This window comes from Pseudopipra pipra, chromosome 11, assembly GCF_036250125.1.
Source record: "Pseudopipra pipra isolate bDixPip1 chromosome 11, bDixPip1.hap1, whole genome shotgun sequence".
NCBI classification, from domain to species: Eukaryota; Metazoa; Chordata; class Aves; order Passeriformes; family Pipridae; genus Pseudopipra; species Pseudopipra pipra.
The window spans coordinates 20,547,240-20,573,504 of record NC_087559.1 but is presented as its reverse complement, the minus strand read 5'-3'; the positions used below and the strand labels follow the sequence as shown (position 1 = coordinate 20,573,504).

The following is a 26,265-nucleotide window of genomic DNA, read 5'->3' as shown; positions in this document are numbered from 1 at the left end:
AGAGTTTCTCCTAAAGTGGGGGCAATATCCAATTCATTCTTTACCCGTTGTTGTGTGATGGACTGAATTGCTGAGTCTTGGACTACACGGTTGGTACTGAAGAGAGTCTGAAAGTGTTCAGACCATCGATTCAGAATGGAGGTTTTATCTGTCAGAAGTGTTTGACCATCTGGGCTCAGTACGTTCTTCACGTCCTGTCCTGTCCTGACTGGCCCAAGGGCTACTGCATGGGCAATCTCCTGCTTAATCTGTTTGAAGGCTTGTTGTTGTTCAGGTCCCCACTGGAAAATGGTGCATAAATTGGTACCAAATACAGCTTTTCCTGAATCAGATAAAACTTAGTGGCAACCCCTCTGGTAAGTTAGAAAATCAGCTAAGCTTAATGTTTGGATTCTGTCACTCATTTGTGAGAACTCTTTTGTAAATACTTGAATGATCAAGATTATCATGTTGCATTTTCTTCAAGCAATAAAAGAGCACCCAAGCTTTTCAGGTGACATGTAGTGACGAGCCTGTGCCCTGGACCAAGTGGATGAGTGCAGTGCACTGGTACTTTTGGTACAGGGCAGGGAGCCCCAGCCAAGCAGCACCTACACCAAAGTGTGGCTGGCAGGGCCCAGTGTGACTTGCAGGAAGACAAGGAATTACAGAATCATTAAGGCTGGAAAAGACCTCCAAGACCAAGTCCCATCTTTGACCAATCACCACGTTGTCAACTAAAGCACAGCATTAAGTGCCATTTCCAGTCATTTCTTCCAGGGATGGAGACTTCACCACGTCCCTGGATGGCTCTTTCCAATGCCTGACAACCCTTTCCATGAAGAAATTCCTCCTGATGTCCAGCCTGACCCTCCCCTGGCACAATTTGAGGCTGTTTCCGCTCATCCTGTCCCTGGGAGAAGAGCCCGACCCCTCCCCGGCTCCCCCCTCCTGTCAGGGAGTTGGAGAGAGTGAGAAGGTCCCCCCTGAGCCTCCTTTTCTCCAGGTTGAGCCCCCCCAAGCTCCCTCAGCTACTCCTGATGCTGCAGACCCTTCCCCAGCTCCCTTCCCTTCTCTGGACACACTCCAGCTCCTCTATGTCCTTCCTGTAGTGAGGCTCCCAAAACTGCCCCCGGGATTTGAGGTGTGGCCTCACCAGTGCCCAGCACAGGGGCACAGTCACTGCCCTGGTCCTGCTGCCACACCAATGCTGGCATAGCCCAGGTGCCCTTGGCCTTCTTGCCCACCTGGGCTCACATTCAGCTGCTGTCACCAGCACCCCCAGCGCCTTTTCCTGCCTTTCCAGCTGCTTCTCCCCATGCCTGGAGCTGCAGGGGGCTGTTGTGACCCAAGTGCAGGATGTGGTTCTTGGCCTTGCTGACCCTCATACAATTGGCCTCAGCCCATGGATCCAGCCTCTCCTGATCCCTCTGCAGAGCCTTCCTGCCCTCCAGCAGATCAACACTCCCACCCAACTTAGTGTTGTCTGCCAACTTACTGAGGGTAAAGCAGTCATTAGAAGAAATTAAAACACCTTCTGAATGGCAGTTGAGCTGAAAACAGCTCAACCAGGATGATGCTTTCTGCTTCAGCCCATTTTATGTAAGACTCAGCAGCAGAATAAGCTCCAGCAGTGACCTGGTTTAAAAGACAAACACTTAAAAAGTCAGTTCCAGTAAATATAGTTGTTGTCACCTGCTTCAGTAAGTACAGCTACGCTGAAAATCTCAGCCCAGGCAGTTGTGGATGCTGAAGAGACTAATGAGAAGCACCATGTGCAATGCTCACCCTGCCCAGCAGCTTATGAAACAGGAGCAAACGGCTGACCTGGCACGAACCGCTCCCCACACAGCCTGGAAAATTCATCTCGCTTCATTATTGATGACCTCTTTTTAAGGGAAGTATTTGCCTCCAACCAAGAACTCTGGAGAAGCACAGCAAACCAAAGAACGAGTCAAACCCATGGATTTGTTTGCCTCCCCTCAGAGATTCTCACCAGGATTTTAAAGCAGCACCTGACTTAAAAGAATAATGATCTCGTGATTAAATTATTTATATTTGAAACCAACTTGCAGATGCTTTTGTTTGCTGAAAAATACATGAGCTCTGAAGGCTTCAGAGACTTAAAATACAGATTGCGTGCCTGAGGGCGTTTTGCAAATCTTAATGACAATAAAAGACATGGGAATAAACCAGCAGCCTTTTTATTTAAAAAGGACATCCAGTGGCAAGTTGAATGCTGCTGGTGCCCACACAGCCTCAGAGGCCGATGGATGGCTCTCAGATCAGGGTTTTGTATGTTTAGAAACAGAAGAAGAGACCAGGCTCTCTCTGTTGTGATGCTTCAGTCCCACTTGCAGGAGGTCAGGAAGCACAAGGATTCCTGACAGGTTTTTGTTGTGGTTCTGAGCCTGGCTCTGGCAGACTCCAATTGAACAGGCACCCATCCCCTCCCTGCACAGCTCCAAATCCAGCTCTTGGCATCCCACAATGTGTTCAAGCTTCAAGTATTTTTTTCTTTCATTCTAACAGTTCCAGAACCTCTGTCCTGCCAAGTCCACTGGAATCTGCAGCTGAGAAGCTGCAGCTGAGAACTGCCTGGTGAGTGTTCCCTGCCCTGCTGCTCTGGATTCTGTTAACTCCACAGGCTGCCAGGTGATGGGATACACAAGCCCTGGTAGTTTGTGCTGGACAACAGCTCAGCAGGGCAGATGCTCTAAGAACAATTTTACATTTTTCAGGAGAAACCCACTGAAACCTTCTTTGCCTGAGTGACCTGAATAATTATGGTCCAATAAAGAGGAGAATAAAAGGGAAAAAGTCCAGGTATGTCTGTACTGTACCCCTGCACTGCTTTCAAGTGTTTCACTGCAAGACAAACATGATCATGCTCATAAGAGGCGATTCTCCCCCTCTACTCTGCCTTCATGAGACTCCACCTGGAGCCTCATGAGTCCAGGTCTGGGGGCCTCAGCAAAAGAAGGACGTGGAGCTGTTGGAATAAGTCCAGAGGAGGCCACGAAGGTGCTCTGAGGGCTGGAGCCCCTCTGCTCTGGAGCCAGGCTGGGAGAGCTGGGGGAAGAGAAAAGGCTCCAGGGAGACCTGAGAGCCCCTTGCAGGGCCTGAAGGGGCTCCAGGAGAGCTGGAGAGGGACTGGGGACAAGGGATGGAGGGACAGGACAAGGGGAGTGGCTTCCCACTGCCAGAGGGCAGGGATAGATGGGATATTGGGAAGAGATTCTTCCCTGTGAGGGTGGGGAGGCCCTGGCACAGGTTGCCCAGAGAAGCTGTGGCTGCCCCTGGATCCCTGGAAGTGTCCAAGGCCAGGCTGGACGGGGCTTGGAGCAACCTGGGCTAGTGGAAGGTGTCCCTGCCCATGGCAGGGGGTGAATGAGATGAGCTTTAGGGTCCCTTCCAACCCAAACCAGTCTGTGATTCCATGACAGGACAGGGCTGTGGCAGTAAGAAGCACGATCAGAAGTGGGCCCAATCCCCCAGAGTATGGAGCCAGCAAACATCAGCAGAGCCTGGGTGTCTGTCTGCACCTGCCCTTGGGGTGGCAAGGACAACTCAATAAATGAGAGGATGAACTAAGTGCCAGAAAGACTTTTCTTCCTGCTTTTATGTCTTGGTTAAAAAACTAGAAGGATGCAAATCTGGCAATGAAAAATATCTAATAATGATACTTAAGAGTGACTTTTGGACAGGTTATGTGTTTAGGACAGCACAAAGCAACAAGACACCTGGCTTAGGTACAAAGTTCCTTGTACAGAACAGAGGCAGCTGCCCCCAGAAAGCCTCTCCAGCCAAATTAGATGTGCAGACAGGCAAAATATTCCAGGGAGAAGAATGCTGAAAGCAGAAAAGGTGATACAGCCAAGAATCTTATCAACATTACTGCCCAGTGTTGAGCTACAGGTAAATTTCATACTGGAAGGGCTCTGCCTACAGTCACTTATTTCCTTCAAAGGAAAGGTTTTCAGACTTTCAGCACTGCTCTGTGGGCAGTGAATTCTCTGCACTGCAGCATCAACAGTGTGACAGCACAGGGAGGGATAAACAGTCCTTCAACAGTTGGCTGGTTTGTAAAAACATTAATACAGGAAATTGTTCTAAATGCCTCATTCAGAACTTGTTCTGAGCTATGTTTAAACTGGTACAGCACACACAATTAAACCACTGACTGCCAGATGCTGGTTAAATACATGTTACAATGGAAATGAAGCAACAAAACACAAATTAAAAAAATCAAAAATAATTCCATTACTCATCACACAAGTTTCTGATTTGTTTTCTGTTAGCAATTCTTACAGAACATGTACATGAAGATCTTGTACATCAGTGAGCCTTGAGACATAACCAAAGAGAAATGTGAGCAATAAAAACTGTAAATGAAATGAACACATGGAAGTCAAACTTCTATTCCTATGTGCAAGGGAGCATTTGAAAATTAATGGTAAGGAAATGGATTAGTACAAATCTGCATCTACACATAAACACAACCTAGAAAAGTTGGATTTTTCTGATTGCAGATGAAATAAAATGACTGAAATGTTTTTGTTGTAACTCACACCATTACTAGCAATAGTGTATTTAGAAAAAGTATCAGTCCCTGAGCCAGCAGGTAAGAACTAGAAGATATTTCTCTCTCTATATATATACTTAAAAATAAAAATTTAAAAATTACTTATGCTTTCAGCCATAAATTCATAAGAGTAACAAAATTGCAGCAATCAATGATTGGAAGAGGGAAAATTCAGCCATAGAGAGACAAACTTCTTTCATTTTGCCACTTGAATTGCTGACAGGCACTTGGGACCAGTTTACAGGTACAGTTCACCCTCGATCCTCTAGTTTTCCAGTTAAGCCTAGAAAAGGTGCTGCTTCTAACAGGGTTTCCAGAAATTTGATATAAGAAAGAAGGTTTTTACAATGAGGGTGGGGAGGCCCTGGCCCAGGTTGCCCAGAGCAGCTGTGGCTGCCCCATCCCTGGAAGTGTCCAAGGCCAGGTTGGACGGGGCTTGGAGCAACCTGGGCTAGTGGAAGGTGTCCCTGCCCAGGGCAGGGGGTGGAACAAGATAATCTTCAAGGTCCCACCCACCCTGAACCATTCTGTGATTCCATGAAATACATACAATGCACAGAATACAGGGAATAGCAGTTCATAGTAAGAAACTATTAACAATTAGGTTATTTGTGTGTCTGTGCATGAAGGACAGGAAACTTTGTGTCCAGAGATGAAGAAACAAGACAAACCTGTGAGCAAAACTGGACAAAAGAGAGCTGACTGTTTCTGTTTGTCTCATCTTTCCTTTAGCTAGAGTAGAATTAAAAAAGGAAAATGAGGCACAGTTACCTTTGCACTCTGCAAAGAAAGAGCTGGGCTACAGAGTACATGGGCTTGGTGCCAAGCTGTGAAATAAAGGACAATGTGGCCATGCCAGAATCCAAGGCCTGACGTTTCTTACCATGGTGGAAACGACAAATTGCCACAAAAACCAAAGGCACATAAAAAGAAAAGTCCTGTGAAGTGCTACCAGATGATATTTCCTTGCTCGATGAGCTTATGTCACTTCTCTGAAAAAGAACGAGTTCCTACAGAGATTGAAATGCCAATATTGCAGAAAAGCACTGTCCTTGGGGCAAAATCAACCTTTTCCTAGATTCCAAACAGTTTAAATATTAACAGAAGGGAAAATTTTAGGTACACAAACGTATTGGTTGTTGGAAACTTGAGAAGGCTGCTCAGTGTGTCCAGCTCCTTCAGATAATTCTGTCTTCCCCACTGTGTCCAGGTGCAACTGGCTCAAGTGCAAATGGCATCTGGAATGAATGCTCCAGGTCTCTGTAATGCAAAGATACTGAGATATTAGTGGTACAGGAATTATAACAAATGTCACATTTACTTTAAAGGGGAATTGAGTTTCTGTGGGAAAGAGTGCATAACAGTAAAGGTGAGGCCAGAAAATGGTGGCCACCCACCTCTCTCGGGGTTTTGAGAAGACTGTGGCACCAGACTGAAAACCACCCATTTTTTCAAGTTACATTCAGATGACCAGGTGTTTTTAGCAAGGGCAACGTGTACAGATGAGCAAACAACAGCTGTAATGTTCCAAAGCAGTACAGAACTTTCACATTTAACAAGTCTGGAGCACAGAGATACACAGGTCCTGGACACCACATTTGGCTCTTTTATTAGGGACCTGCATGTTTGAGAGCATGAAGGCAGGAGCCCACAGCTGGTGGTTTGGTACATAGGAAAACTTGGTTACACATCCTCTGGTTGTAAACTCTACCTGAGTTTACATAAACCAGCTACTGTTTCTTCTTTACTGAGACACTGAACTGTGTTTCATGCTCTCATGACAATCTCAGAGATGCTGCAGCAATGTTTCTCATTTAACCTGGCTTTCTAGCTAGGCACTTCACAATCCCAGTCATGATGAAGCCACAAAACCCTTTGGGTTGACAGTTTGTGGAGAGCAGAAGGAATAGCAGAGGAGAAGCTCCAACACAAATGCTGCCAAGAGCACCTCCTTGCCAGCCGGTGCCAGCTCAGCAGCCAGGCATGGCACAAAACCACTGCTATTTCCTTATGCCTATTTCAGATTCTCCTCTCTGCCTCTGTTCCTGGCCATTCTGTGTGTTTTGCCCTGTGAAGGCAGCTAAAATTCCAATAACTCTTCATTCAGCTCCCTTGGCTTGGCCAGTGCAATTTTGGGGTTAGTGCTTCAGCTGATGGTGAAGGCAGAGCAACAATCTTGTTCTAAATGGCCATTGTAAAGTGCTAGGGCTAATTTTTGGGGGCTGAGTCTCCCTCAAAGCAGAGCCCAGCCCTTGGGAGGACAGAACAGCCACAGTATGTGCAGAGGAACTGAGGGTTCCAGGACATGCAGTGTTACATGTCAGACTTAACAGACCTGCTTACTTGGAAACAGATTAAGTCTTCAGTGCTCGGGACAGACTGGATTCAAACCTTCCTTAAAGAAAGGAGAGGCATTTGGAGAAAGCCAAACAACACTTTTTCCCTTATTGTCTTAGTCAGCAGTGAGGAAAAGGAGTGCCTGAGGCAGGACAATCCTCACACTTCCTAACCTGGCACATGCAAGGGGCCCCCGACAGGGTGAGGTTGCCATCAACTTTCGAACTTCACATTTACAAACACTCTCATAATTTACCAGTTCCCAGCTGCTTCTGCATTAATCTGAAGTGAACTCAGTTACCTGCAGGGACTAGAACTGTATAGATAAGGCCTAAAGCCATGCCCCAGTGTGCCCTGCATTCCTGGATGCCATGCCCTGCTACCTTATGGTGCAGGGAGACCACACTCACCTGGTACTTATTGTTTTGGTGCTGAATCAGCAATTGGTTTTTGCACTCCAAAGGCAGTGATAAAAATATTCACAACTACTATAATGAATACTAGTCCAGTTGCAAGGTTGTTGAGGAAATCCAGCTTTCCATGTTTTGCAGGGTTGTTAAGGTCATATTTTACTTCAAAGAGAGAGGAGAAAAAAAAAAAGTTTAGTGAGATGAATATTTCAAAATCCAGAATAAAAGTCTTCATACTGATGTAGTCCAAGGATTTCTCTTATGCTGAGCTATTTGCATCAGTCATATTTAAAAGGGAAGTCAGATATTCTGCAGTGTCAGTAAAAATGCTAAGGGGAAGGTCTGTAACCACAAGGAGCCTATTAACTTCCAGTAATTAGCATCTAATCTCTGTGGAGGCACATAGGAAGTAATGGATGCACTAACATTACTAGGAATCTTCTGAACTCTTGATCTTTTGAAGCCTAGCTTTGTTGCAGACTTTAAGCATTTAAAAATTATTTCAGTCTTGAATACATGAAGTTTTGAAGCCCTGACAGGATGAAGCTAAATTTCCCACCATTAAAATGCTACAAATCTCTTCACCACTGCTGGATTTTTTTTCTGTGCTGGTGCCCTTCCCCAGCTTGTACTCCCTGCTTTTGCCCTGGCTCTGTTTTTAGAAGGCAAGGGCTCTCTATCTGTTAAACAGAGGGAGATGTTGGAGCAGTGTAGCTGCAGCCCTTCCTACAGAGAGCATCAGCTGGGTAAACATTTTCCTTTGTTTCTTGCAGTTGCTTTTTGCTTGAACTTCTAATGGGAGTGAGGGAGGATCACACAAGGGAGATAGCATTAATTTAGCGTAAATTTTGATTCCAGGCCTTGTGAAAACATACAGATTGGTTACACTGGGCTGATAATAGGCTTGGTACAGGACAGTGAGAAGTCTGAGGTGCTTGCCTGATGTCTTAGAATCATTAAGGCTGGAAAAGACCTCCAAGATCATCAAGTCCAAACTTTGCCCAAACAGCAAACAGCCACTAAAACATCATGTGAATACCCAAGATTTTCCACTGTTTCCTCACAGTAAGGGCTCTGCAGCTCAGACCCTCAGCTACATTTCTTTGATGCTGGTAGAATGAGTGAAGAGGAATCCTGGAACAAGTTTTGAGAATGGTTTTTGCATAGGTCACTGGAGCTTGTGTCTGCAAGGGAAAGTTTATACCTGACAAGTTTTTGCAGCAACATAAATAAAACTTAGAGCTCCTTCTGACAGGCACATACAAAGATGTGCAGCTTATATGACTCTACTGCACGAGATCAACTTTGTTATTTGTGTGACTCAATGACCCTGCCAGCACTGCAGAGCTAAACCACAGACTCCCTTGCTTGTGGCAGCAGTTGAGTGGTGGCAAACACACTCATGATGCTGAAATACTAAAAGCCAGGTTCATCTGGTGTCCCTAATTTGGAAGTCTAATGCTTGTTCTGGTTTCAAGGAATTCTGGGCACCTGTTCAAGTCCTGTTTGCTAAAGCAGTGTAGTCAAACATCACAGGCCAGGCAAAGCAGTGAAGAACAGTGGGGGGGAACTGTCTGAGAAGCTCCTGCACACCTCTGTAGGCATGAAATAATTTAGCCTCAGTAGTACCTCAACCTAAAAGTGAGTTTACAGGTCTGTAAAGCATCTGGAGGTACATGGATGTTTGCATCCCACCAGGACCTTGAAGGACTCTAGCAACTGCCATGTGAATGAAGCAGAATAAATGAAATGGAAAAATTAATTCTGAAATGTGGGAAAAAAGGCATTTCAGATGGTTGGTTTAAAAAGGAGAGGTAATAATGGCCTAACCTGTCATGCAAGTTAAAAGAAATCATGCTGAAAGAAATCATGCTGAAAGGCAAGCTGACAATTTCAGAGCTGTCCCTTTGTCCAAAGGAGGGTCAGAGAAGACAAGTAATGCTTGTTAGCTTAGGAAGAGCTCTAAATTTTGAAGCAGAATTGCAGTAATCCTATCTTCGTAATTGCAGTGCTTAAGATGAGGGTGTTTGTGAAAATGTTCTTAAGAACAGTTATTCTTTAAGTATTTTATTATAGTGGGATTAGATTACTATGATTTCATGCTACTGAAACTATTTCAAGACATTCTTTGCCTTTCTTCCAAAAAGTTAAGATCACCAAATCACTTTCAAGGACAAGTTTGCTGAACATTTCTCACATTGTTTTTGTAAAAGGCTCTTTTGAAGGAGGAAAAGCTTTTAACCCCCCATAGAAACTGTGAGGACTAGTAGCTCCCAGGATAAAACCTGTCTCAAGGAAAGAAACTGGATGGTGGCACAGACTTTTGTTTGGAGATTGTAGAGGCAGAATTTCGTGGCTGGGCAGAAAGGTAAACTGTTCCTGTAGGCCAAATATACATTGGGAAAAGAAAGTTCTCACTCTCATGCCTGTATCTTTGTACCTTCATGTCCTATTTCCTCTCTTCCTATCTTCTTCCTATCCTTTGACCTCAGCAGGGCAGCACTGTTCCAAGAGGGTGTCACCACAAGCCGAGGGCTTTGCCACTCTCAGTGTGACAAAGATAAAACTGACAGCATTTAAGCCATTTTGGCAATGTCTCGCAGAAACAAGCACTAAAAAGCAATAGCTCAGCACATACTGAGAAATTGTTGCCCAACAAAAAGAGAGGGAACTTGTTTACAGCCTCAAAGCCTGCTGAAACAACCACCAGGGAGATGCCTTGAGGAACATCCATGTATTTTGCTAATTTTTCCATGACTCTCTTCCCACCTCTCCCAGTATCAACAGGTTGTTTTTTTCCAGTCCCTTTCTGGAATCTCCTCTGAGCCAAGACCTGGATTTTGCTCTTGCACCAACCCTACCAAATGCAGAGACAGCTGTATTCTGTCTCTTTTGTAAGAAAGAAAAAAGCTACATCAGCTACTTATCAATATTACAAGACACGTATCCTGGATCCCCAGGAACTTCCTCCTTGAACAGAACCTTGTTTTTTCAGCTGTGATTAAAAAAGCAGAACACTGAAGGACTGACAGGGATGCCAAAGGTGGCACCCATGTGTCATCTCTGGCTTTTCATTTACACTGGGCTTATTGTACTCATTAAGGTAAAGAGCAAGATTTGAAAAAGGTTATGAGAAGAAATGATCACATAAGACCAGCAGAAGGGATCCACAGCTGTTTCCTTCCAGTGGAGATGTCATTTATTTCAGTGAACAGTGTGGTTCAACATTTCCTCTGATTTCCATAGGAATCTTTGCCTGACTCTCCAAAGGGATAGTCTGGGGCTTTGGGTGCTGCTCATTCACATCACAGGTTTTCAGCAACTCTGCAAAGTGCCACTGGATTCTTTTTGCATTTGGCATCACAAGAGCACGGGGGAAAATACCACAGTAGGTTAAGACAGCAAGGAAAGGTACTGAAGGCTTGTTTAAGGTCAAAACAGAAACCCCAGTTTTCCAGAATAGTGCTGTGTCTCCACTCTTGGTGGAGTTTCAGTTGATTTTTTTTTGGTAATTCATGATCACTCAGCAATGACATTGTTTTTAGAAATAAGTCTGTTTCTACAGCTACTTAGATCAATATTCTGCCTGACAGAATAAGGTAGAGGGTACAGGACATAAGTGTGCTACTAATTTGGCAATACTAACTTAAAATACCTATTTTTTAGTGATAAATACCGTGTCTTGTGCCTCACAGTGTTGTACCTGTTAATATCGAATGTCTATTTTTGAGAACAGCAAAACCACTGCATTGAATTTCTAGGAATGTGAAGGTCTGTAATTCAACAAGACAGAAAGGGGAGAAGGGGAAGGCAGGGAGCAGGGAACTAATTCTACAGCTGCCTCATTCAATGTGCCCAACATTTAACACAACTCCTATCTGAACTCATCCTCTTGAATGAGTGATTTCCAGCATATGCTAATGGTATCACATCACATTTCTTAGGCAGAAAGTAAAAAGGGTTTCCCAAGCAAGTTCCAGGATTATACTCACACTGTATTTTGATGTCATGTGTCATTTCAAATTTTGGACTGAAGTCACTATGACTTCATGTGGATAACAGATGAGATGTGCTCTTCGGGTGAAACGCTGCTCCAAGTAACCTATTTTTCTTTTTAATTTCAGTTCAACACGGATTTGAAAATTAACAATAACGAGTATATTTCTACCAGTCCCCACTTAGAGATTTGGGATCTCCAGCTGGGGAATGGTAGATGCAGTTTGGTTGCAGAAACACGGCCAAGCTGAAGACAACGTGCCACACCAACACGAAAACGGGCATTTTGACTTTCACTTCTCTTTCAGAGTTCCATATTCACAGTAAATTTTTTTTGATATGACTGATATGGAAGAAACATATTTCAGTCATAAGATTAAGTAACAGGTCTTGCTGGAAACAGTATTATGAAACTGGGCAGGCTGCATGATCCTATCTGGCCTACTGATGTTTCTTTTATGATATTTCATCATTTTCCTTCCTCCTCAGGCTTTCTGCTGAGAAAAACATTCATGCTCTGGGAAATAAGAACATTGCTAAAAATAGAAGATTCCACATAAATCTGCCCTTCCTGCCTATGCTGCACTATTTCTAGGGTTTCAAGAGAAAATCAATATTTTTGGATATTTAAGAAAATTTTTTCACTTGAAAGAGTTGTCAAGCATTTGAACAGGCTGCTCAGGGAAGTGGTTGAGTCACCATCCCCGGAGATAACTAAAAGATGTGTAGTGGTGGTGTTCATGTACATGGATTAAGGGTGAACGTGGCAGGGCAGAGTTAACCTCTGGACTCAGTGTTCTTAGGGGCCTTTCCCAACCCAAATGATTCTATGATTCTAACTTTGATCAGTTCTGAGGTAAAGGCTTCCAAACACAACAGCTGCAAGAAAAACACATCAATGGCTCTTGCCGTGGCCACCTACCAAGGAATATCAGGAGCACCCCCACCATAATTTGCAGTGTGAGTGACAGGCTGATGAGAACGATGAGGGGGATGTAGAAGTTGAAAGAGGGTCCTTGCTCCATCACAGCTTTCAGCTGGGACGCGTTGGCCATGAGCAGGGCGATGTCCAACATGCTCTCGGCCGCGCTCTTCTTGTTGGCGTAGTGGTTGATGTTGAGGGGCCCGTTCCTTTGGAAGAACTGCAACCTTCTGTGCTGGAATTGGGAGAGAAGAGTGATTATTCACATCTCTGTTAACTGGTGGTGAGTGAGAGATCCCTCGGCCCACCCACTAATTTCTGTGATCATGTGGACAGCTGTTACCGCCGTCCTCCCAGCTGAGAGGAGAGCAGAAAGCAGGGCCTGCCTGTACTGCCCTTTGGCAGGATCAGTCTAAACAGTGGGAAAAGGAAAGACTGGAAAAGCTGAAAAGTTTGCCCTGACAAAAAGTTGGGAGGGAAAAAACACTGTAATACGATCCAGCAAACAACAGATCGTTGGGACTGATTTACTCCTGAAGGCACACTTAAAAATACAGATTTATTAAATTCACTTTCTCTCATCGCACATCTAAAGGGTTGGACTCAATGATCTCGGAGGTCTTTTCCAACCCAATCGATTCTATGATTCTAAAAAGTTCCTTCATTACTCACAAGTCTTATTTTGAGGATTGATGTGGAAGTTGGCCACTGTGTGAGCTTTGCTTGCCCTCTTTTTCCTGCTGCTTCTTCCTCCTCCATGCCACCATCCAGGGCCATCCACATACAGATGTTTTTCCACTTTACTGTAATCATATGATCCATGGTTGCCAAGAACTGCCCAGCTACAAGGGAATCTTTTTCCATTTTCACATCAGATGGTTTTGGTATTTTTGGGTTTTTGTTTGTTTGTTTTGTTGTTGTTTGTTTGTTTGGGGGGTCTGTTTGTTTTAAGTTGCTCTGCAAGCAAACAGGGAAATAAAAACCAACTGCAGGGCAAACCCAGGGCTAGTTAACCAGTGGGATAAATAAATGTTTCCTGATGATGGCTCATGGGACTCAACTTGAAATTTGACAGCTTGTCTCCCAGAGGTGCCTATTTCTCCATGGATTAGATGCATTTTAGGGTCACTAGGTTAGACTTACCTGCCTGACTCCATGGGGAAGGAAGAGGAGCTGATTCTCGATCCTGCAATCTCTGAATAGGGCAGGAACTTCATTCTCTCTGCTCTTACTTCGAGATTTTATTTTCAAAAATAATAGACAACTATATGAAGAGTAAGCTCATTCTAGCTGACTTCTTCAAACCTGCTTCCTAGAGACCTTTTTACTGGCCAAATGTGTTCCTGCTTGCCAGAAAATGCTGTGAAGGAAGTCTGGCTTTGAAGGTTACTTCAAATGTAGAAGACGCCCTCTAATTACTCTTCCCAGCAGCACTAAAAACGATCACATTTCCAACTCCAAAGCCAGGCTTGCCACAGTCCAGACCTAAAAGCCTCCTTTTAAATAGGGCAAACATTGATGCACATATTGCCAGTTTTTCCAGGGCATTTAAACACCAAACTTGACCTGTTTTCACCAGACATGCTGTAATTCACCACAAGCCTGAATATTTGACTGAGTGTAAATCGACATGGGGCAGCAGCAAATGTTTTTTCTGTAAAGGGAAGCAGTCACAGCTCCATGCAGAGGCTTCTTCACTGAGACCAAGCTCCTGGGAAGAAAATGGCTCTGAGACAGATACCAGCTTCAGTCAGGAAGAACTCGATAATCATTTGGTTTTGTCTAAATCCCACAATCCAAAAATGCAATTTGGCTAGGGAATCTGTCCCACATTTGCCACCCTTTTTTCTCCTCCAGAAGAGCCTCCTGTTTACACCCCCCTGCTCCATTATACCACCACAGCATTTGGATGCTTCGGAAAAAATACCATAATTCCTGCATATCATCCACCAGAAGCACTAAACCAGGTGCAGATGTTCAAGTTTCCCTTAGGGAAAGAAAGCAGCATTGAATATATGCTGGCAGGGCTCAACAGAAAAATCCAGACTAACATTTTTCACTGTTCATCGTGCAGGAAAAAGCCAAACACACACATTTAGCTCTTAGCTACCTGATGCAGCAGAGTAAGAGGGGATGAGGAATTATGTGTGTAACATCAGAATTCCAGTTCTGGGCAGGGATTATAAAAGACTGTTCTCAGTACACTACAGAATTAATTTCTATTTTGTCACAAGTTCATAATAGAGGAGAATTTTCCTGTGTCTAGGAACTAATCAACTCCTTCTTGCCAAAAATACTGACTTTGAAATCTCTATTGGGTCTGCAAGGCTGCAGTGTGTCACAGGCACAAACTACCAGGGAATATGTGAATCAGCTCTTAATCCCAATGGAAGGGGACTGCAGTGAAAACACGATGACTGGTTTCTTTGTTTTCCCCCCATGTAGGAATGTGAACATGTTTGACATGTTTTATCCATACAAGAGAGTAAATAGTCTGGGTGACATCTCCCTTTCAGTCACATCTGTGACTCCATGATGTAAGGCAGTTTCTACATAAACAACAGAACACAGTATTTTCTTTTCCCTGAGGAAATGTACTGCTGCACTTTCAGGACCTTGCTGCTTGCTAATTTTCCATATGGTGGAAACAGCAGGCTCTGGTGTTTGAACTGCAAAGGTCTGAGCCCCTTCTGGGCTCCAATAAACGGAGACTTTTCAAGGTAGGGAGCTTCTAAGGCAAACTAAGGAAAAATCTTCTTATTCCTGGAATGACAACTCAGCTATTAACTGTGTTTAGAATCTAAAAGCTGGCATTTTACTCAGTTAAGAGGCTACCATTCCTGAAAGCTGACCAGGCATATGCAGAAGTGAAATGTCAGAGCTTTTTCTCGGCCTGTCATCCGGCCTTCACCAGGAAAAAGGACCAGTAATCAGGAAAGCCCCAGAAACAGCCACTTCCCTTCCCCTGACCGAGGAATGGGACCTCCTGACTCATGCTGGAAAACCATAAAACAAAACAAACAAAAAAGCAAGTTAGCCTTGCCTTCTGAGAGCAAGCTGAAGGTCACTGCCAAAGGTATTGAAAGTGATGCACCCAGTACCACAGAGGCAGTTTTTAAGATCAGACTACGTGTTCCACAGCAATATATAGACAGGCAATGAAAGAAGAGCCGTTGCCTTAACCTCAGGATAATGACAGCTGCGCACAACAGAAATTACAGGGGAACTTTGTGATGTGGCTTTATGGTCTCAGTGAGATTCCAAGCATGTAGCAGCACGTGCAGCCCTCAGCACCAAACAACACCTCCTGATCACCTGCAGGGAAAGTGGAATGTCTGGAGACTTTCTAGGATGCAGGCAAAGCGAGGCTCTTCCTGCAGGTGCCACTTGGCAAAAGAGCAGTACGAATTCCACGTGACCTGCTTCAGTCTCAGTGTAATCAAAACACCTCATTACACACATTCAGTATTCAAATTACCCGGTGCAGACAAGCTGAGCCCTTCAGTTGGTGTCTGCAAAGGAATCTGAGAGAAAACAGAGCCAGAGTGCAGCTGGAACTGCCTTCCCTGCAGTCCCAGCCTGCCCTCAGGTCCCCTGTGCCACCAAGCTTCACCTCTGAGCACAACCACCCCACCAGCGTTGGTCTGTGCACGGTTCCACAAAGGAGAGCAGTGAAAAGCTTCCCTCTCCTGCTCTACCTGTGACTGGAAGAGCTTATTTTCCCAGTGACACAGTGCTGTCCCCACAGACAGTACCTCTCTGGGTCTGTTTGCTTGTCCAGAGCACTGCAAGGATAAAGCTACGATGCCGCATCAGAAACTGGCACTTTTTTGGCTCTGTAGGACCAAATCTCCTCCAAGACTGCATGGCACTGGGTTTACAGTCTCACTGTGTTGGCACAGACTCTGCCACTGCTTTGCTTCACTCCCCATTTCAATGGTCCACCCAGAAGAAGTGAGTCCCTTCAAAATACAGAAAGGATTTAACTGTTACATTTTTTAAAAACATAAATAAAAGTGGCTCTGAGGCAAATGTCCTCAGGTGCTGAGTTTCATGAATCAGGGCTATGACCCACCTGGTGACTCAACAGGAAGGAAACAGCACTGAAAATGGAAACATTTGAAAACAAATAATAAAGTATCTTTGCTAAATACAGCTTTAAATCCTTGCTTGTGACAAAATTTATGCAGTCATTTGTTCAACAGTCTCTATCAAACACTAGTGACTGTTGAAGGGGTCAAACCCACATGGTGAAAGTCTGACCAAAAAAAAAAAAAAAAGAAAGGAAAGCCCAAAAGTTATTTGTTTTTCTTGTCCAACTTTCCAAAATGTGCCTCTCAATCTGTCCAGAGAAGACAAGGTGGGGTTTTGGATCTGCCAGTCTTCTGTAATCCACAGAGAAAAAAAAAAACTGGAGAAAATGACATTTATTTTGCATTTGTATTTATAACTTATGTTTGTTTCTGTCTCTCTGCCCTATGAATGCAGAAGGAAAGAAAGCATTTGGATTTTGCATACAAGGTTTTAGGATTCACTCCTTCTCTTCTGGTATATTCCTAGGTACTTCAGTCAGCTTCTCCCACCACATATGAGATCCCTTAAAGAGACTGTTTTAAGAAAAATCTAAAAAAACCCAACCCCAAACCAAAAATTAAAGCCTCACAGAAACTGTAAAAGGCAAGTATTGCTTGAACCAATAGGATCTTGAAATCACCAATTCAAGAGTCAGATCTGTTATGGACACTGAATGTCCTGGTCTTGTTCAGAAGTCAACACACATTTGCAGCAGCACAAGACTTGTTCCCGTTTTCTTCTTAAATCCCACCAGCAAAGCAGTATTTTGCAGTTAGCAAGGTGAAGAATGAATACTTAGAACCAAAACCTGCAAAGTACAAGCCAGAAATACAACCTGGGTTGCTTTGATTTTAATTTGCAATTTGTAATTGCAGCTACTTAAGATCAGCTGCGGCTGCAGGACCCAGAGCTCAACACATTTTGCATGTCAGGCCCAGAGTCTCATGTCTGGGTTCTGAAAACACACAAATACATTTTTTAATATTGCTCCAGTATTAGCACTCAACACTTCCATGGTATTCTAACTTTCAACCATTATGCAGTAGAATGTCTTTATTAAATACAGGAGAGCCACAGTTTTCTATGGGATAATTGGAGAAATATTGCTGATTATTAATTTTATATTCCAAACAAGGTCTCCCATAACTTTGCTTCTAATTAATAACACCTTCCTGAAGCTGTCAGAAAGTTCTCTGCCTTCAGTTACATTTAGTCTTGAATACAGTTTATATTTACTCTGGAACAGTCTTCGTTGTCTTTGGCCTGCTCTAACCCTTCCTGCCCTCTAATCCTTCCTCTTTTGGGTCAGTGATTACTGCAATTTTATGAGAAAACAGCCTCCATTGGAACTGAGGCTGGACCAGCACGACCTCTGGGTTTGCAATGCCATGGAGCAAGCTTCCTGAAAACCTGATGTTCAGGGACAAATCGGAATTTTAAAACAATGGAAACTTGCTATGTAATCGTGAGCTGTGCAGAGCTAAAGCAGAGCCATTCTGATGTGTCTTGCAATAGCCTTCCCAATCAGAACTGTTCAAAAGATGCTAAATTTTTCCTTTGTTTGTTTAAAAAGCAATTTGCTAAGGTTTTGAACTATTCATGTTTAAGAGAAATACCACATGGCAAACTTTTCCAGATCTTTGAGGTGAAATTTCATGTTCAGAAAAAATCCCAGTTAAATCAAAAAAGAGAAGGATCAGACATGAAAGGAATAATGCAGAACTAAAACAGAGCACAATTTCAGAACTTTTATTTTTTCCAAGATCAACCCTAAAGTTACAAAACTGCACTAGTAACTTTATACTAGTATTTAATAATCCTCATAGATGTGGAATTTCTGTCCACATCTCCATCACCTACACACTGAAATTGCAAAGGGCCATATGTGGCCAGGCTGAAGTCAGACTTCCCCTCCATCTCAGAGATCTTGCTGATCTATGAAAAACAGGGAAGATATTCTAAAAAGAAAAAAAAATATTCTCCCACCAAAAATAATTTAAGCCATATCAGTCAAGCAATGGATGATTAGGTCCTTTGTACACCTCCTCAGAAGATATTTCATGGTTTTTTCCTCTCAGTAAAACATTAGATCACTTGTTCAGCTTAGCACTGACTCAGAGAGAAAAAAAACCTTCCTCTGGCTCTGGACTGAATCATCAGTTCCATTTCCCATGCAAATTCCACCTTGAGGAAAGGGGGAAGATGTCTATCCAAGATGTCAATTCAAGTTTAACACTAACTAATTCATGAGACTTCTGCAATCACATCTGGGGATGGTGTGGGTGCAGGAAAATAAAAGAAAAAAGGGGAAAACTCAACCTGTGCTCATATATCACAGACATCATGATTTTCTAACAGCTTCAAAACCCTGTGCTTAAGAAAAATCACTTCTTAAGCAAACAGAAAATGCAAATATGACGACAGGAAATAAAAAAAAGTGGCAATCATGCTGACTCCTGAGAGCTAAAAAAGTTAATATTTAAAAAAAGAAAAGTACAGTCTGCTGATGTTTTCCTAAAGCTGTACTGGTTCCAGGATCCAGTTAGAATATTTCTCATTAATACTCATTAAATGGCTTAAATATAACCAGCACACCTCATGACTAACTTTGTGAAATGAAGGAGTAACTTAAACTTGTTCCCACAGCTACTTTAAAGAAGTTTGTTCCTGTAGATTTTTTTCTGCCTTGCATTATTACTGCTCATTCCAGTCATCTGGTCTTACAGTACTATTTCTCACAGCTGGGCTGTGGGCTGCCTATTTTGTGTGGTTAAAACACTATCTGTTTACTCTGGCTACTTAAAAAACAGGCAAACAAAAACTTATCACCAACAGCATCAATATTTGCAGTATATCAAATACTCCAAATTCAGTTTGATATGAGTAATGGTCTAGAACACAATTTCAAGTTCCTACAGGTTGGTTACTTGCAGTATGATGCCAAGAAACTGCCACGTACCAAATTACTTTTGAATTACTATACAGACTTGAATATGTTTTTAGGAATGACATGATTAAAGCTGTTCATTTCTATTCTCCAATTCTTTTTCACCTCTTGCATAGCTCTTCTTTAACTCCTACATCAAGAATGTCCTGTCATCTTGGAAACACTAAACTAGATTTTACAGCACGGTGGATTAGAGTGTTTCAATATGGACCATGAACAAGGAGAGCAACTAGAGGAAGATGAAAAAACAGTTACAATCTGTATTTGTGTGAACAGATCCTTTGCAGGAGAGGCAGACACTTCTGCCAGCTGTAATTACACACATTAGTCAGTGAGGTGTGCCAGGCCAGCCCAGTCTCAGAAACAAGGAATGTCTTGCTTCTAAAAGCTTGACAGCTGCTAAAACAGTCATCCAAGTTAATGATGGAGTTAAAATCAACCACATCAAACCACTGTGTGACCACTCATTCAGAACTACAGAGGGGTCAACTGGTCTTTTTTCAATAATTTGAGTGCTTTAATTGCTTTGCAGGTAAGACAACTACACCTGCATTTTGTGTCAGCTCTTCTGCAGGAGGAGGCAGTGGTTTGTGGTGAAGATGTACAGGAGAGTCTGTTTTGAGGAGAGGACAAGTGGTGGGGTGGGCAAGGAGCAAACCAGGGTGGCCCATGTTGTCGTGTTTGTGACCATTCCTAAAAGAAGATACACACTTTTGACTCCAAGATTTAGGCACCTACAGATGGTCTCTCCAGGTTTACTTGGCTGCTGAGCTGGGGTGTTCTTTTGTTTGTGTGAATTGTGAACTTTGGCAGATTTTTTAAGGTATCTCCTATTCATAGATTGGTTTTTGAGAAATCTGTCCCCAACTGTTTTACCTTGCATGTATTGTGCGTGTGAGAGAAAATGAAAAAAGTTTCTATAAAGTTCTCTGAAGTGCCACTGTATACATTTAAAACAACATAATACCATGTCTCACTGCTTATTCTTTATATGGCACTCACAGAGAACTTGAGTTCTGATGGGAAAGACATAACAAAATGATGATTGCTTGAAACCCAAGATGAAGTAAAACAGGAAAGTTTCAGAAAAATTCTTGGAGCAGACCATACCGAAAAAAAAAACCCTATCACGAGTACTTGTGATGTAATCACAACACTGTGTCACAAAAATGAGAGGACTGCTGAGAAGTCAGAGGCTTACAGGAAACCACTCCAGGCCAGCAGTTTGACCCGTATATCCCAGCCCTGATCCACTTCAGGTAGGATTTCCAGGATTTATTAAAACCAGATTATTAGTTTTCTTGGTATGATATTCATGACTCCAAGGGGTTGTCAGGGACGGAGGGAGGAAGGGAGGAAGGACAGATATGCTACACAATGAGCCCAGTCTGTTTGTAACCACAAAGTTTTACCAGTGACACTGTTTAGTACAACGGTTTCTATGTGGCAGAGCCTTAGGTTGGAATAAGAGCTGCCTGTAGAGTTTAGTCCTCTCCAAAACAAGATAAAAGATGCTCTTTTACTAGTCTGGTTTTCCAGATAAGTAGCATGCTCAGCAAACATCCTTCACACATAAACAGAATATGGGATGAATGCTTTCCAGCGAGGATCTCCAGTCGTGTTTTGACTACATGGAGTACTAAAGAGTCAGGTACTTCACTTCTTGTTTTTACTTGAATTACCGTATGGAAAATTAAATTAAATAAATACAAGCCCAACCCCTTCAATAACTCCTCCTACTTTTGTAATTGCTTACTACTGTGTGGATATCCCGGAGTAACTTTCACCATCCTCTCCCAAATCACTTGGGGGGGGGAAACCCCTCCAGGTGCGGCCAGATCCGGGCAGATTCCAGGATGTCCAGGGAGGACACCTGGGACCTTGGGGGTTACAGACACCCGGGGGGGAACAGACACTCGGGACCTTGGGGGTTACAGACACCCGGGGGGGAACAGACACCCGGGAGCCTGGAGGGGAACAGACACCCGGGACCTTGGGGGGAACAGACACCTGGGAGCTGGGGGGAACAGACACCCCGGATCCTGGGGGGACAGACACCCGGGAGCCTGGGGGGACAGACACCCGGGACCTTGGGGGGACAGACACCTGGGAGCTGGGGGGAACAGACACCCCGGATCCTGGGGGGACAGACACCCGAGACCCTGGGGGGACAGACACCCCGGATCCTGGGGGGAACAGACACCCGGGACCTTGGGGGGACAGACACCCGGGACCTCGGGGGGACAGACACCCGGGACCTTGGGGGGACAGACACCCGGGACCTTGGGGGGACAGACACCCGGGACCTGGGGCTGGCAGGTGTCGGAGCAGTGGCTCTGCCTGCCAGGGCCGGCGGGGACGTTCCGCTCAGCCCTGCCTTGGCAGGTGGGCCCCGAGCAGCGGCCTCCCCACACAAACAGCGCCGAATCCACGGCAGACACGGCAAAACACAGTAACAACCGAGAAGCCCCGACGGATCGCCGGGGCTGCCCTCCCTCCCGCCCGGACTCCCGCAGCCCCCGGGCGGGCACGGCCGCGGGTCCCCCCGTTCCCGGCCCCGTTCCCGGCCCTCACCCTCTCGGCAACCGCCGGCTCCGCGCCCTCCGCCTGCCCGTTCAGCTCGTGGGTCTCGCTGCCCGAGTCCATCGCGGGTCCCTCCTGTCCGGGCGGGCCCGGCCGCGGGGAGAGAGTTTCCAGGGAGGCGGCGGCTCCCGGAGCCGGGCCGGTGTCCCCGCACACCGCCCGGGGAGGATCCCGCTGGAGGGGCCGCCTCCTCTCCCTCAATCCCTCCCCTCCCTTCCTCTCCCTCCCTCTCTCGCCGCCGGCGGGGTTTCCGAGCGGGAGGAGCCGGGCCAGCGCCCAGGGGCCCCGTGGGTGAAGATTCTGCATCCGCGCCTTGAAGGTTCTGCATCCCCGGGCCCCGCACGGTGAGAAGGGCTGAAGGTTCTGCATCCCCGGGCCCCGCACGGTGAGCAGGGGTGAAAGTTCTGCATCCCCGGGTCCTGCACGGTGAACAGGGGTGAAGGTTCTGCATCCCCGAGCCCCGCACGGTGAGAAGGGCTGAAGGTTCTGCATCCTCGGGCCCCTCACGGTGAACAGGGCTGAAGGTTCTGCATCCCCGGGCCCCGCACGGTGAACAGGGGGGAAGGTTCTGCATCCCCGGGCCCCGCACGGTGAAAGGGGTGAAGGTTCTGCATCCCCGGGCCCCGCATGGTCACCGGCGATGAAGCCCAACCGGGCCGGGGTTGAGCCCCAGTGTTGGCCGTGTGTAGTGTTGTGGTCTGTTGGTGCTCGGTAATGGATGCAAGTGGCTCATTTCAGTGACCTCTGTCCTGATGAATTGGAAGGCTGGGGTTTGATTTTAAGAGAACTTCCATCAGTGTTTTAGGGTTTCAGTTTCACTACTTTATTTTTTTCTTCTCATTGTCCTATATATTTTTTCTCCCTAGGCTTATTTTCCCACCTGTCCTGCGGCAAAAGATGCACATAAAAACAATTAACATACAGGTTTGATGGTGATGGGACATCAGAGGAACACTTGCATGCATAGAAACAACTGGCAATGAGAGCAGTAAGTGTGAAGTATGAAACAGCACAAAATAATTCAAGTTGCAGTTTAAAATGTTACTGTTATGCACAAACCCTCCACCACTTAAACTTTACAGTGTTCAGAGTAGAAAATAAACGTAAAAAAAAATAATTTGGTTTATATGGCCATAGGTGACTTCTTTTAAAGCCTGAACTGCTCATCTGCCCTGAAAATGTTCCTGAGTAGCTGTTCAAACAGGCCACTTCCTATGTGTGGTGTCCAAAGTGTATTCCTTCAAAATCCACTGTTGGGAATCACTTTTCTCACTCTCTAAAGAGAACTAAAGGATATTCTATTTACAGAATGCAAACAAACACATAGAATATAAATAAACATGCAGAATGTAAATATATCTAAATATAATTCGAATTTTTTAAGTTGATATTAAAAAAATGAAAATTCAGACTGAGGCTTGAGGACTGTGACACATCAAATAAATATCTCTCCTGTATACCATATCCCTGCAGCTTTTCCCTTGCAGCAGCAGAACTCACCTCTCTGACATCCAGTAACTACTTAGCAGGTAGGAGAGTGGAATTGTGACAACCACCTTAAAATTTTATGTGTCTCTGTTTAGTCCTTTGGAGTTTCTCCAGTGGGGTTTAATGGAAATTTATATTCACCTTGACATTAAACTACACTGACTTCTCGTAGCCAATTTCTGTTTAGGAGTTCACAGTGGTTTTTTTGCTAAAGCAGACTTAATTGGTGACTGAATCCATTTTTTGGATTTCCAGAAGCATATGGACAACCAGATGTGGCAAAGTACAAATTAAGCACACATTGGGCTTCTGTTTTTCATGCTGAAGGTTGCTGAAGATTTCATTTCACTGTTCTCACCACTGTGCTGAACTGATCATTAACGTTCGTCACACAAAGCCCCCTGACACAGTGTACACTCACAACTCACTGCCTCCACAAATGGCACAGAAAACATTTATTTAATTAGACTCTACAGGAAATCCTCATCTATCTTGATTCCTTGGCTGCCTCTTCAGTGCAGTGAGCTAGGAAACACTAACTTAGAGAGAAATAAAGATTGTTATTATTATCAATCATAGAAAATGGAAGAAACCATGTACCATGTATTACGAGAGCACAGATATATGTATATGTGTATAAACCATGCTGTTGTCAGTTCTTACCAAGCCCAAGGCTTGAAAAAGCGCATTGCTTCCCTTAATTTTTGGGTTTGTGGTAGCTGAACTTCAGTAATGCACTCAGCAAGGCCAGCTGCTATCAGGCATATTATCTGTTCTGTTAGCAGTCATTAAATATGCTTGGACCATAATTGCTACTGTGTTTGGATCCCAAGACAACCTGGTCAGAGCCCTCTCTGGTTGCAAGCACCCAGGGGTATTTTCAGAGATGCTGCTGTATTTTTCTGGCCCCTTTTTCTGTACTTCCTTGAAAGTGCATTTTGTGAAACTCACTTGGCAGTTGTAAAGGTTTGATGTGCTCTAGTGAAATTATTTTGCCTTAGTCTTACGTGACACTTGCTGAGTTATTCCTTCTCTGTGCTAACTTACTTTGTGCTGCACAGTCACATACCAAAAAGACCTGAGAAAGTAAGACCTGATGTTAATCCTGTGGGATTTCAGTGGAACTGGGAAACAGCTTAGTCCAAGCTTGTGGCCTGTGAGCCAGGATTCACAAATGCTCTGAAAGTCAGTTCTCTGCTGCAACGTTGTATTGTTGCATTTATCAGTGCAGCATCAATTTCTTTAACAATGAAATTTCCTGTTATCCAGCCTTTGAGTTAGTTTTGTTGTATGAATCTGAAAAAGAAAATAAATCTCTTGTTTATTATGAGAGAGGCCCGGCTCTCCCTGCAGGAAAGCAGCCCCAGACTCAAACTAAGAGAGATACAGCCTGGTGATGTTATCACTCTGCAGCCAAGAAGTGAAGCAACAAGACAACACTACGTGGTCATTCTTGTTTGCATGTGAATTATAGAAAGAGAACTCTGCAAGAATTGTCACAGGAGTCTGAGCCAGGGGTTTTGGTGAGTACTTTGCAGAGCAGATATTGGAGGCTTCAGAGGGGGCCCCTGGGATCACTGTCAGAACAGCCCTTGAAATCCGGGTGGGAATATTGGGTCAACCCCCTCCCCCCCCCAAAACTGCTCTGCATCTTTGCCTCTTAGCCATGAAAGGAATTTCCAGTCTCTAACAGATTCTCAAGCTGTTAATTGTTATTAACTCTCTTGTGGTTTTTCCCCTCAAAATCGCTGTGATGATTATGGGACAGGCACCAAATGATCCTAAAACACTCCTGACATCTAACTAGAAAGGATAGCACTTTGCATTCACAAAAATTTCAAGAGTTTTTTGATTTGACTTGCATTTGGGGAGGGATTTGCCTTTTATTTTACTAGGAATTAAATTTCTCTGCCTGAGTACTGTTTATGTGGCCGAAGAGACAACCTGAAGAAACCCAAAATGAAAAAATACATGGTACTCCCTGGCATTTGTGGTCACTATAAAAACAAGCTGTGATGCAAACTGGTGCTTCTGAACTAGAGCAAAAGTTCAAGCAAACAAATTGGCATTTTGTATAATTTCCCTGTGGGAAAAATGGATCAGTCATTCAGTGATGCAGGAGAGAGGGAACTAAGGAGGAGGGTGCTGGTGATGAAAAATGAGGCTACTTGAGGTGTTTAACATGGACATAGAGGTTGAAATTCCCAAACTGGTACTTTGCATCAGGTACAACTGCATCACCTTTTATAATCACCTCCTATCTCCCTCAGCACATCCTACTTTTTTTTTTTTGTTTTGCTGGCATCTTACTTTACATGTATGAAAATTTAGTTCCTTGCCCTGGCATGTACTCTCAAAAAAAAACCCCAAGTCCCTTTTTTTCTTACTCTAAGATATGTGTAGTTTGATTGTTTCTTTGTTCTGGAAGAGGTGAAAGTGCATCATATCTTTGAAACTACTCAGAGCAAAACCACATCATTTTGTGCTTTCTTCCTTTTTCGGGTTCCTGTTATTCCTGCAAGCCTGGCATTATACCCTGCAGAAAATCATGGTGTTTGAAAAATAATCTTCAAGGTAAATACTTAATCTAGGCAGTCTTGTTCCGAATGCTTGACTGATTTTAATGAAAATAACATTAATAAAATTAACTAGCTGTTAGTATCTGATGTCTTCTTAGTTCATGACTTCTTAGGTGTGAGCTTCAGGAAAGAAACTGACTTTTGTCTTTACATTCTCACCTGAGCTATGCATTTAGTTGTTTTCTTGTGATGTCTGTCATAATTTCCTGTTTGATGCTTGCTCTTTGTGCTTACATGAAGTGCTTGGGGGTTGGGAGGAGATACAAAAACAGGCAGTTCCATGATGCAGTAGAGAGATATTCACCTAAGGACAAGAGACCTATCCCACTTTCCCTTAAAAAAAAAATTGGGTGAGTAAGAAAATG

At 44.2% G+C, this 26,265-nt stretch overlaps 1 protein-coding gene and 1 long non-coding RNA gene across 2 annotated transcripts; one reads left to right on the top strand and one right to left on the bottom strand.

Moving 5' to 3' along the window:
• Positions 1-4,218: 4,218 nt before the first annotated feature.
• NINJ1 (ninjurin 1) lies at positions 4,219-22,027 on the bottom strand. Its single transcript, XM_064668111.1, has 4 exons — positions 21,825-22,027; positions 12,230-12,464; positions 7,312-7,473; positions 4,219-5,824 (listed from the first exon to the last, which is right to left on the bottom strand). The coding sequence occupies exons 1-3, from the start codon at positions 21,894-21,896 to the stop codon at positions 7,319-7,321; spliced, it is 462 nt and encodes a 153-aa protein (XP_064524181.1). The 5' UTR covers positions 21,897-22,027; the 3' UTR covers positions 4,219-5,824; positions 7,312-7,318.
• Positions 22,028-22,070: 43 nt separating this feature from the next.
• Positions 22,071-25,969, top strand: LOC135420529 (uncharacterized). The gene is made up of 2 exons (XR_010433584.1): positions 22,071-22,423; positions 22,700-25,969. It is a non-coding gene; the product is annotated as an uncharacterized LOC135420529 (long non-coding RNA).
• The last annotated feature ends 296 nt before the right edge of the window (positions 25,970-26,265 follow it).